General features: G+C 54.4%; 1 protein-coding gene across 1 annotated transcript in view; it reads left to right on the plus strand.

The window, feature by feature from the left end:
• Window positions 1-8,514: 8,514 nt before the first annotated feature.
• Window positions 8,515-13,148, plus strand: part of PLEKHD1 (pleckstrin homology and coiled-coil domain containing D1) — a 31,842-nt gene continuing 27,208 nt past the window's right edge. Inside the window, exon 1 of the mRNA XM_060620148.3 lies at window positions 8,515-9,136. Coding sequence (XP_060476131.1) covers window positions 8,988-9,136 — 149 coding nt within the window. The 5' untranslated portion in view covers window positions 8,515-8,987. The remainder of the gene's footprint in view (window positions 9,137-13,148) is intronic.

Here is a 13,148-nt window from a genome sequence, read left to right on the forward strand (position 1 = left end):
TGTGAGTGGCTCATTACTTCCTCTCTTGGCAGTTTGCTTCTCTGTTTGATGGCTAGACTTGACCCACATCTGAACATCAGAAAAGGTAACGAAAATCTTTGAAGGCCAGAGAAAGATGTGCCCACTATATGATATCCTTAAGGAAAGGGGGAAGGGAGATGAAGGACTCAATACACCAGGTGCCCCCAGACATACTAATTCATTGACTTTTATTTTTGCTTTGCCATGGTTGTTAGTAAATATTACTTAGGAAGGTAGCTGCCTGCTCCCAGAAAAGAGAAGCAGGCAACAGATCTCAATCGCAGTGGGTTCATTTCAAAGGGCAGAGCTGCTCTATGAGAATACAGAGGCTGAGACCAACTGGCCCTGGAAATAGAGATTTTAATGGAAGTGCAATTTGTAAATTCATTTCTAGTTCTTCACAAGCTAGGGCAGCATCCTACAGTGTAGTTTTTATAATGTCAGAAATAAGCAACCTTGTGTCCCGTCCCTATGTCTAAAATGCCCTTTCCCCAGCTCTCTCGCGTCCTTCCAGTCTGGGTCTAAAGCCTCCTTCAGTTAGGCCTCTTGTGACCACCCTGCTTAAAACTAATCTGCCCACCGTGTCCCAGTACTTTTTACCCTATTCTATTATTTCCTTTCCTGTAGCACTGGTCATCTCTTAATCTGCTTTATAATATATATCCTTACTGTGTCCTTCCCTGCCAAAATACAAGCTCCAGGAAGCTAGGTTCTCAGTAGATAACGTGTTGTTAAATGAATCGGTGTGCCAAGGAGGCACTTTCTTTCTAATCTGTGGTCCCCCCCCTCGCCCCCCATTTCCCTGGCACCAGCTGTCTCCCTAATCGGTGGCAGGACCAGCTGCTGGCCTTACTTGCAGCTCTGCCCTTGCTCACACCGAGGTGAGGGTTTGGGAGTCAGCAAAGAGGTGAGGAGTCAGTGCATGGGGCTGAGTGTACAGGTGGGAAGTTAACTGGGTTTGGGTTCCTAATCCACGACCAGCTAATGTTAGTAAGGTACCGTGTGACGGATGGGGGACCGGAACATCTGGATCCCACTTCTGGCTCAGCTACTGATTTCTGTTGCGATGTTAGCCATTGCTTCCCCAGTTTGTAAATTTGGGTCAGAACATGAGGGACAACGTGTGTCCCGTTCTGACTGCCTTATTTATAGAGGGATCCTGACAAATACAAGAGCCATGAGAGGAGGGAGCCCAGTGGAGACAGGATGGAAAGCCAGGGCATGTGAGGAGGTGTCGAAGGAACTGGATGTTTGCCTTCGTCTGGAACGTTCTCGGGGGCAGAACTTGATAGCCACTGTCAGACTTCAAGGGCTGTCATGTGTAGGAGGGCATAGATCCTATATTCTCCAGAAGGTGGAACGGGATGTAAGCTGAGCCTTACCTCTTCATTCAGCAGCGTCAAGTGAACCCTTCCTACAGACGGGGGCCCTCACGAGTGCCGAGTGTTCAAAAGGGAGGAGGGATGGCTCCCGGTCCTTAAAGAGCGTGTGATTCAGAGAGGGATTCAGACAAAGAAACACGGTTGCCAAGAATGAGGTGGGTACTGGGAGGCTGCGAGAACGGGGGGCAAGGAACCCAGAGGGAGGCTTTGGGACAACAGCCAGGGGGAGACGAGGCCTGCGCTGAACTCACAGGTGGAGCAGAATGAGCCGTGAAGCGTTGGGAATGGTTCTCGGGGCAGGAGGACCTTCATGGCAAAGGCCTGGCGGCACACGACAGAGAACGTGGACTCTTCACAGAAGGTGCCGCTGGCTGACAAACGGGAGGCAGCCGCAGGTGGTGCGCGGGACCTGTCGGTCCCCTAGTTGACATCTGTGCTTCCAGATTTAAAGTCCCACAGATAACGGGGCCCGGCCGGGGTCTTTGTGATTGCAGCCTCCCCTCCAACCTTCCCAGGCGCAGTCCCGGCTGGCCTCTGACTTCCTATCACCAGGCGGAGGGTTCACGGGCACGGTGGTCCAGAGGTTCCTCCGGCATCTCAAGGTGGGGCTTGGCGACTTTTCCTCCCTCATCCCTGCTTGTCTCCCCCACTTCCTGGCTGGGGCTCAAAGACCCCACCCCCATTTCCACACATCTGTGTTAGTTACAGTTACATACAGAGGACCAGGTAAGTGCTCAGTCTTCCTTCTAGCCTGTGGTTCTCCCTCCCCCAGAGCCCTGTCCCCTCTGCTCCCCAGTTGACTCAAGGGGACATATCACGGAACACGGAACCTCTGTCGTCACCCTCCACCTCTTCCAGCCCTCCAGCCCCTGGGTGAATCAGGTGTTCCCCTGTCCCGAGGGGGCAGGTAGGAGCAGGAGGGGCAGGCATGTGAGTAGACCCTCCCTTCTGTTCTCTCGCTTGGTATTTGGAGAAACCAGAAAAGAACATAAGCTCTTGGACCTGGAGAAAACATTCCGAGGGTAGCACGATGCTGAGAGTTGGCAGGACCCCTTTTTGATATACGAAGCCTCGGGGGTTTCTAAGTCACTTGCCCAAGGGCTTTCATCAAGTAAAATGGAGCTAATGCTGGGGCCCAAGCCTCTGACCCAATGAACTGCTAATTCTCTTCCAGATGAAAAGCCGGCACGCTGGCTCTTGCTCACACGTTCTGGGAGAGTGTGTGCGATTCTAACAATAAATGGCCTTAGGCCTATTGGCCAGACTGAACACATCCCCTCTCCTCCAATGAAATGAACTTCCTCTTGGAAGCCAACTTAATGTATACATTTTAATCCACACAGCACCCACGAGGGGGAGCATTGAATACCTTCAATGTTCCTGAGCAGTGTGCGATGCCTTTGGATGCCAGGGGACCTTGTTAGTGCTGTGAAGCAGCTGGCAGGCTGGCAGGGCAGCAAGGCCGTTGGGCCACCCCCAGAAACACTTCTACGTTGGCAACCCTGGGTGTGAGCAGTTGTTAGGCAGAGAGAGGGCCAAAGCCTAACAACCGCTGATGAGAACAGAACTATCTGGTCAATGTAAGAAACTCCCAGCTGAGGCATCTCAAGTGCGGGGTGCCTGGACACAGGGCGGTTGGTCTGCGCCCGCACAGACTCTCCTTTGGCTCCCCACCCCCTTAGACCTTTGGCCTACTGGCTTCAAACATGCGTGTGGCGCCCTGTACCCCACCTCCCCCTTCCTGGGTTCCCTTGGGGGCAGGGGGAGGGGTAGCCAAGCCCCAGGCAGGTAAAGGAGCCTAGGACTCATGCCTGGCCTTAGAAAATGCAGTCCAAGTGGAACACGATTCATGCGGCATCCCTAAAGATGAGTCATCTGAGCTGAATCTTAAAGCAGGAGTTGGGGGAAGAGGAGAAGAAAAGCATTCTGGACTGAGGGAACGGCAAGTGAAAAGGAGCTGTGAAAATTTGGTGGCTTCTCAGAATATCAGAATGGGCGTGAGGGCACCGGGGCCGAGTGTGGGGGGAAGAGAAGCGGGAGCCCGGACAGCAGGTTGGGATGAAGGGATAGACATCCAGTGGGGCTGAGAGAACACCGAGGCCCAGAGATGCCCCGTGATTGCCCTCAGTTCACACAACGGATGGCAGGGCCTGGATTTAAACCCGTCTTCACACTAAAAGCAGGCAACAAGCCTGCCATCTAAAGATTGCTTTCTCAGACGTTGTCAACCACACCACAGATTCTGTTTTGTTCTCACGAGGGAAAACTGAGGCCCTGAGGGGTTGGGGCTCCATTTGGTTTGCAAACAAACAAGAAATCACAGCACCTGAATGGGGCCGAGGGAAGACAAATCGCTTCAATAAGCATTTGTTGAGCACCTTCTACATGCCCTGAACTCTGTCCTCAAGGAGCTCACAGCCCGGAAGGGACACACACACACACAGGACAACTCCAAACAAGGCAGGCAGACAGCGCTAGAACGGGAGGAGAGGCAAAGGTCCACAGGAGTCAGGCCAAGATAACCCGAGGGATGGTGGTGTCGTTGTTTAGGCTGAATTAGTGCCATAACCTGTGGAATCCAGGACAGGAGCCCGAGGGATGGAATTAGGGTTGGAGGAGGGAAAGAGATTCCATGAGAGAGACTTGATGCTACAGCAGGGCCTGGCCTGGAGCCCAGATCTTTCTGCCTCTTCTGCCTCTTGGCCCCTTAGGGATACTTGTGCTGGGTCCAGCCATCAGGCTGACACCGGTGTCAGGGCAGCTCAGGGAACCTAAAATAGGAACATTCCTGGGTCCTTCCCCTGGCACCTGCCTGGCCTGCCTGCCTGAGAGTGGGGTTGGGGACAAAGAGGGCTGGGAACTGAGGGGGTGGCGCCATGGGAAGATTCGCTCTTGTCCGGGTTGCTGGGAGCTTTGGGGGCCCAATCAGGATGTGATTCCAGGGAGGCCCCTGTCGCCGTTTCCCATGTGAGAATGCCTGCCCATTCCTGACTAGAGTGGGTTAAGGAAGACTGTGGCTGGCTCACTCTGGCTGAAGTGTAAGATCAGAGAGCTGGATCCCAGTCAATATTCACACATTTCCTTACCATGGGCTAGCCATGTGTGATGGGTACACCTGTCTCGTGGAACAATGGTGACTATCCTATGAGCCTGCAGACTCTGGATAAAAGCAACGCATTATGATAATGTACGTTCTTTCATACAGCAAAGGAAATAAAATGAAAAGGCAACCTAAGGAAAGGGGGAAAATGTTTGCAAACCATATATCTGATAAGTTAATATCCAAAATATATAAGGAACTCACATAACTCAATATAACTTGATCAGAAAATGGGCCAGGGACTGAAATAGACATAACGGTACTGAGGTAGGGCTGTTAGTCCAGGTGCCAGCTGAGGTGCTTACGTACAATATAAACACACCCTCTGGTGATTTTTAAGGGGCAAAATATATGGTATCATCCCTCAGGGAAGATACCTAAGCCAGGAGTGGTATTGTCTCGCGAGGACCAAACCACCACTGTGTCGTTACGAAATGAAGATTCACCGAAAGACACCAAAACCAAAGGCGACGAAAGCAAAAATAAACACGTGGGACTACCTCGAACCAAAACCCTGGCAAGCGAACCATCAACAAAACGAAAAGGCAACGTGTGGAATGGGAAAGGACTATCTGTAAATCGTTGGTCTGATGAGGGATTAAAATCCAAAGAACACATAAAACTTGATAGCAAAAAAGTATAATCCAATCCGCACTTCTGGATATACATCCAAAGGAAATAAGTATCTTGAAGACGTGGCATTATTCACAACAGCCAAGATACGGAAACAACACAAGTGACCGTGGAAGGAGGATGAATGGATGAAGACAATGCAGTGCATGTAGACACGATATTATTCAACCATAAAAAGAAGGAAATCCTGCCATTTGCAACAACATGGGTGAACTTGGAGGACCCTATGATAAGTGAAATAAACCAGACACAGGAAGACAAATACTCTACCATCTCACTTATGTGTAGAGTCTTAAAAAGTCAAATTCATAGGGTGGCTCAGTCGGTTGGGTGTCCGACTCTTGGTTTCAGCTCAGGTCACGATCTCGCAGTTTTGTGGGTTCAAGCCCTGCATCGGGCTCTACGCTGACAGTGCGGACCTGCTTGTGATTCTCCCTCTCTCTCTGCCCCTCCCCACTCTCCCTCTCTCAAAATAAATAAACTTAAAAAAAAAAAAAAGTCAAATTCATAGAACCGAAGAGTAGAATGATGATTATCAGGGACTGGGGGTGGGGGAAATGGGGAGGTAGTGGTCAAATGGTACAAACTTTAACTTATAAAATTAGTAAGTTCTGGAGATCTGACGTACAGCATAATGACTATAGTTAATAACACTGCATGGGGAACATAATCTCACAGCCACAGCTGATACCCCCCCCCCAATGGTAACCATTTTCCAATATATACATGTATTAAATCATGTTGTACACCTTTAAAAAACATGTTGGGGCACTTGGGTGGCTCAGTTGTTTAAGCGTCCGACTTCGGCTCATGTGAGTTCGAGCCCTGCTGACGCGTCAGCTGGGCTCTGTGCTGACAGCTCAGAGTCTGGCTCCTGCTTCGGATTCTCTGCGTGTGTGTGTGTCTCTCTCTCAAAAATAAATATACATTAAAAATAATAATAAAAATCATGTTGGGGCGCCTGGGTGGCTCAGTGAGTTAAGCGTCCAATTTCAGCTCAGGTCATGATATCATGGTTCACGAGTTCAAGCCCGCGCCTCAACCACCATTAGCTAAGGTCTGTTCCAGTGTCCTGTGTGTAGAGGGCATGGGCAAAGACTGCCTTCTCTTCACCACTGAAGACACTTGTGCTCTCTTTCTTCCAGTAAAAACACCAAATCTTTCCCGGACACCATCTGGGCTCACGCTGCCCTTCTCCTGGGGAAGGGTTTCCTTTAAGGATGATTCCAGGTACCCTGCCTTTCTCCCTCCTATGGCTCATGAGCTCATCACTGGTCCTTCATGAGCAGCCAAAGCTGGTCCTGACCTGATTAAGCAGAAAAGGAATTAATATATTAAAAGGATATTGGCAGGGCTAGAGAACTAGGCCTGCCCGGAGGTAAAGCCACCAGGAATGCCGCCCAAAACCATGCTGAGGAAGCACGCTGATGAGAGAGCTAGCTGGGGCCACAGAGCCCTTGCCACTGCTGTCTGTGTACCCCCTTCCTGCCACGGCCACTGCAGCCAGTGTGGATACTGCTAGCTGCACGGCAAATGCAGTCTCCCAGCCGCAGCTCGCCCCCAAAGTCACATGCCCTTGGTACCACCTTCCCTTGAGAAACCGATGCCTACGCAACCTTTTTTCTTCCTGCTTGTCACCTGCATTCTCGAAGTCCTGTCCTAGTACCCCTGACCCATGAATTCCACCCCACGGGCTCCTAACACAAGTTTTCTTGATTCCGTCTGGGAAAAAGCAGGACTCCCAAAGTCAGAAATTTTTCGTGCAATAGCACAAGTGTCCCAAAGAGCCCCAAAGCGTGCGAGATATCCACTCTGCACTCTCCACAGGCTCCCGTCATCTGCTTGGTCCTGTCCCACTCCACCTGGTGGACCCAGGCCCTGAGCCCTGTATTAAGCCTGGACCTGAGATGTTCTGCAGGGGCATGTGAGCCATGTGGGGCCCAAGGGAATCCGGATGGGCCCCTTCCGACAGCCAGCACCAGGGGGTGCTGCCTTGGCTTGGGAACTCCAGAGTTCATTAGGGGGAGGGTGTGGGCGCCCTTTGCGAGGCCCCTTCTTAAGTGGACTCATGGACTGCTAGACCTGGGAAGGCCTTGGGGAGCATCTACTGAGGATCAGAAAGTCAAATGGCTACAGGGAGGAGCCAGGCAGGTAACGAATGAGAAAAGCGAGTGAGCAAAGGACAATAGGGGGCGGTGGGTCTGTGGAGAAAAGCATTTTAGGTGGTAAAATTTAAAAAAAAAAAAATTTTTTTTTAAGGTGTAGAAATGTTGGCAAGAGAAAGTAGTTGCCTGGGAGGGGGCGAGAGATGGCAGTTGCCTGGGCAAGGTGCAGGAGGGATCCTTCTGGAGTGAGGAAAATGTTCTGCATCTTACTTTGGGCGCTGGTTACTCTGCGTACACAGTTAACAAGGAAACTTCCTCAGATAAAGACGAAAGATAATTTTTTACTTGGGCAAATTAATAAAGTATATCCATAAACCAGCGTGGCTCTGAGGCCACCCATTCGCAAACTTCCGTTCCAAACCCACTTCTTTCTCTAACAAAGGAGGAATCAGAGCCCCCTGAGGGGGGAGAGTGGTCTTCTCCAGGGCGCGGAGGTGGCTCGTCGGCCTTGGGGAAGGGTGACCGCAGGGCTGTCCAGTGGGCCGACTGCGCAAACTCACTCCCCCGCCTCCCGAGCGCTGCCTTTCCGCCCGCGGTCCCCAGGGGCTGGGCTGCCGTCTGCCTCTGCGTGAAGGCGAGCCGGTGGCCCAGAGCGGAGACAGAGAGGAGCGGATGTGATTGGAGCGCCCGCGCCCGGGAACACCCGCCCGGCGCGCAGATTAATCACGGACACAAACTGCACTGATGCTCGGGACTGGCACTGAATTCCAAATGCCGACGCAGACGACCAAGTTCTGGGAAAAGGAATCTGATCCCGGCAAGGCGGAGGCGGCGGTGCCGAGCGGAACCCACCTGATGGGGCGGGGAAGGCAGGGAACCTGCTCTCCGGGCGGGCGCTTCGGGCACTTACTGAAGTCTTTCCTGGCCAGCGCCCTGCCCGAGGAGGCACTGGCATCCCTGCTTTACAGGTGCGGGAAGCAAGGCTCTCCGCAGCTTCTCGGGGCCGCAGGACTGAGTTGGGATTCGGAGCCCGCTTGTCTGACACCAAACCCTTGCTCTTTGCTCTCCTCTACCCAGACACCGAGTAGGTGTCTCCAAGAGAGACTCCAAGCCCATCACAAAGCACACGAGTTCCCAGTTTCTGTGTAGGCCCTGTCTGCACGCCAGAGACAACGGGGGTGGAGATGGGGGGGTGGGCGGGGGGAGAGCCGGGCGCGAAGGGTGGGGGTGGGGAAAGGCTGCGGCCGCATCCCGGGCCGAACGACCCGCCGGGACCTTCCGGACGCGCGGAGCCCGGCCCTCCAGCCGGCGCCCGCCCTGATTGGCGCTCGCGGCCGGCCTCCAGCTAGCTCACCTGCCCCTCCCAGCCAATCGGGGCCACCAGAATTGGGGCTGTCGCGGGGAGCCGGGGGAGATGCTGCCTGCTGGAGGCTGAGCGGCCCTCCCCGCCGGGTTCCCGCCGGGCCCGCCCCAATCTCGAGGCCGAGCGGCAGGCTCCGCTCCCCGCGCCCCCTCCGCGCCGCGCTCCCCACCCCGCGCGCTTTCCGGCGGCGGGTCCCGGCCCCCGCAGCTCCGCGTCTCCGCTGGCCGGGACGCGCCCCGACGGCGCCCGGAGCCCGGAGCCACCGGCCGACACCGCCTCCCCGCAGCCTTCTGCCGCGCGTCCGCCCTCGCCCGGAGCCCCAGCGTCTGTGCCGGCCCGGGGGAGAGGGTGGGCCGGGCCCGGGGCAGTCCTGCCGAGGCAGGATGTTCACGTCCAAGTCCAACTCGGTGTCGCCCTCGCCGTCTCTGGAGCAGACTGACTCGGACGCGCTGGACATCAGCACCAAAGTGCAGCTCTACGGTGTGCTGTGGAAGCGGCCCTTCGGGAGGCCGTCGGCCAAGTGGTCCCGGCGGTGAGTGCGCCTTCCGCGCCGGGTGAGGACCGCCTGGGGAGGGAGCCCAGGGCCTAAGGACCCCGTACCGGCCTCTATATTACCATCCTGCTTCTGACTTCCTTTGTGACCTTGGCCTCGCCCCATTTCACTCAATCCTGGCTCTCCCTGGAAGATACTGATCTCGGTCGGGGTTGGGGTCATTCTGTCGGTTACTGGTCGAGCTGGCCTGGGGGCGGTGGGGAATTCTCCGTGGAATGGATATAAGCCCCAGTGGGCACGTAGGGTGTGGGCGGAAGAGATCATGGCCATGGTAGGAGACCATCTGTGTCAAGGTGGGCTAGATTCTCCTGGGGAGGGAGAAGCCCTGTCTCCAGCCAAAGATATCCTCTTGGGATCCCCACTGACAATTCCATCTCCACAACCTTCCCCCCCCCCCCACCAGGCATCTAGCATCGGGCTTAGAGGTGGGGTTCCTGTGTCCTACCCCTCTCCCCTACTTCACCTGTGCACACTGCTAGCTCCACCTATGGTCCTGAGGAAAGGCTCAGGCCAGGGGAGAGAGGAAGGGCCAGGAAGGGTCTGTACGTACTGGTGGTGGCATAATTTTGGCAACCCCTCCGACTGTCCCTTGAGCTAATTTTTAAAAATCTGGGCCCAGGGAAAAGAGTGCCCAGTGCTTCAGACACAGGGGCCTGAAAGGAGGGACTGAGCTGTGGTAAAGAGGCACAGAGACTGAGGGGGGGAGGGGAGGGGATTGATCTGTTGGAAGGGGTGGTGGAGAGGGTCAGAGCAGCCCCAGCCCTGTCTTTCAGACCAGCTTCCCAGTCCCCAACTCAGAGGGGACTCACCAGATGTCAGTCAGTAGCCACTTTCCACTTATAAATGGGCCTAGAAGGTACTGGAGGAAGAAGGGGCTCCTTATTGGAGGAAGGTACTGAGGGAATGGCTCACAGCCCTAAACTTGCAGGAGGCTCCCAATGCTGGTTGCAGGAGCAATGGGCTACCTTCTGGACTGTCTCCACCGTCAAGCCAATCAATCTGAGTTCTGAGACTTGCTATTAGAATGGTTTGTAGAACTCAAATCCTGATCCAGCCTCTCCCTGAAGGCATGACCCCTCCAGGAAGCTAGGAGTGTGTCTAGATTCTCTTTCCCATCCCACTACGAGTCTGTCCTGAAGCAGAGCCTTAGATGTTTCCAGAACTACAGATCACAGATCACAGAGATGTGGTTGGTTCTGATGTTCTATTTGGATTAATAATTTAATATTTCTACAAGACCATACATAGAACGAAAGGAGGTGTGTGTGTGTGTGGGGGGGGGTGTTCCACGTTTTCCATAGCTAGTTTCACATACCTTTGTTGGTTCTGCCAGGTTTCTTTCTGGGATTTAATGGGATATAGGTTACTTGCATTCCTCCAAAGTTAAACTTATGTCTCCTCTCCTAAAAGGAGGCCTGGGGGAGCTCGGAGGGCATCTTATGAGGGGCTTCCAGGGCTGTGCTAAGACACACTTCCTGAGTGCCAGGAGCAGCCTTGTCTCTACCCGCACAGCCTAGTAGGGTGGGTGGGGTGGGAAGGCTGCTTGTAAATTCAAGTACCATTAGCACGAAGCTCCCCTCTCCAGCCTCCAGGCAGCCACTGCTCCTTCTCCATTGGGTCTGGTGACTACACTGAGTCTGGGTCTTGTCCTCCAGGATTCTTCTTGCCAGCCAATTGCACCCGATCGCATCCCTAGTACATGCTAGGGGCCTGTGAACTCCAGGATATGTCTCCTAGCCCTCCTCACCCACAGTGGTGGGGACCTAGGCCCTGTACCCACAGTTGATTCCAGGGCTGGGAGGAGTCAGGGGCAAAGGCTCCCAGCTCAAAGCAGGGTGGTGGAGCCAAAGGAGGCTTGGGAGGTTTTAGCCCCCCGCCCCCCACCTCCACTCCATACTCTCCATCAGCAGCCCCCAAAGCCACTCAAAAACCATCCAGTCTAAGTCAGAACAGTGCACATGCTCTGCAAAGCCAGCTTCAGGTCAAGTCCTCCAGCCCCCTTCTGAGGAGACTGTCACCTTTCCCCCTTCTGGAATTCTGGAGCTGCCACTGGACAGGCTCCCCCTCCCCTGGGGCTCAGGAAAAAACTAACAGTCATTTGGGGTGGGGGAGGCATGATGCTAAACTTAGTCCCCTCCCACTTTCCAGCAGGGCCCCCTGGGCCCTGCCTCCCCATTTGTGAAATGGAGTCTCTGGACTTCAGCTAATTAGCGGCCACAGGAAGGCTTGGGGAGGGGGCAGCCCAGCCCTACCACTGCAGAGCCTTGCCATTAGGGCGATCGATGCCCTAGCTGGGCAGCTAAGGGGAGGGGGCCTGGAAAGTCTCCCGAGCTGCATAAATAACGGATGGGCAAGATGGAACCGGCTGTGGCCAGCTGGGTTCTGTAAAACCTCTTCCGCTCAGGCTCAGGGCCCATCTCGGGACCTGTGCCTTCAAGCCCTACTGCCTGAGCAGCCTTGCCCTTCCTGGGGTGGGAAGATGCCCTTGAGCTAAAGGATCAGCTTTCCCCCTCCCTCCCCACCCCAACACACCGTGGGGATCAAAAGGGGAAAGGAATCAAAACACTAGTTAGAAGAGATAAGAAGCTGGGAGAGGTGTCTAGAGGGCAAGATTGATTGATGACTCTGTCCTCCCTAGTTTGTGAGTGGGGGAGATGCAGAGGCCTGGCCGCTCAGAGACAGGGAGGAAAGGCATGGAGGGCATCTCAGCCTCAGCCAGCATCAGCTCGAAGTGGGGCCAGTCCCTCAGGCAGGCCAGCCTTCCCAGGGTGCAATCTCTCCCTGGCCTCTGTCCCTCCCCCCAGTGCCCCCTGAACAAATGCCAGGGCCAGAGACCCTGATGAGGAAGGCCCAGCCAATTCCTGCAGCTTCTGCGCTCCTCCCTGTTCCTGCTTTCCCCCATGTAAGGTGGCCAGCGGGTCCCGAACCCGGCCCAGCAGCAGCTCACGTGCACGCTGTCCTACCAGACCAAATGCTCACGCTCCTGGAACATTGGTGGGTCTGCGTCTCAGGGAGCTAAGACTCACTTAGTGTCCACTAAGTGCTACATTTCCCACATCTCAGGTTATAACCAGCCCGGATGTAGAAAGATCATCTGTGCAGATGGTGGTCATCATGCCAAAAAGATCCAGGGAGACTTTCTTCCCACGGGGAATTGGGATCTGGGAGTTTCATCCGTGGTTCCAAGATACCGTTTTGTAGAGGTGACGTGGCAATACCGAGCTGTCCCCAAGGGCTGAGGGGAAGAGCCTTGTGTGTCACCTCCACGCACCAGCCTCAGCCTCTAGTGACGCTGGGATTTGCGCTCGCTTTCTGGCGCACATGGAATTCTGCACAGCCGTGGGAGGTGTCCCACGAACACAGCTGTAGCATTTCTGCTTGTTTTATCACAGCTGGAAGGTGCCCGCAGACTCCTCTTTTTATAATCAGTTTGTGTTCTCCACACTTCTTTCAGTGCGACAGCATGGTGGGAGGGGGCAAGCTGGCAGCTGCGGGATCTCCCCAGATCCTTCTGTCCACGACGCTTGCCCCTTTTGAGGGGGTGACATCGAGGTTCCACTGAGTCCTTAGGCTAAGGAGATGGGCACAATCTCACATCTGTACAGTGAAACTATATTAATTCAGGCTTCACTGAATTAATGATTCGCTGGGACTAAGCCTCCCAAAGTTAAGCAAGTTCATACAAACAAGTCATACATCCCCCATCCCCAACCCCAGGACCAGTCCCTAGTGGCTGTTGATGTCCTGTTTGAAAATGAGTCCCACCTGCATAGGGGTCAGGCCTCAAGCAGGACACTTTAGCTAACTTATGTCAAGAACTTGGAAATAACAAAGTAATTTCCTTTGAGAGCAGATGGGGCTGTGCCGGAAAGTAAACCGAGGCTTGGCGGCAGGAGCTCTGAGTTCCAGTCCCAGCTCTGCCAGTGACCAGCTTCGTGGGCCAGGCTGAGGGATGACAACATCTCCCCTCACTGGCCGGCAGTGTATCTTC

This window comes from Panthera onca, chromosome B3 (assembly GCF_046562875.1).
Source record: "Panthera onca isolate mPanOnc1 chromosome B3, mPanOnc1 haplotype 2, whole genome shotgun sequence".
Lineage (NCBI taxonomy): Eukaryota > Metazoa > Chordata > Mammalia > Carnivora > Felidae > Panthera > Panthera onca.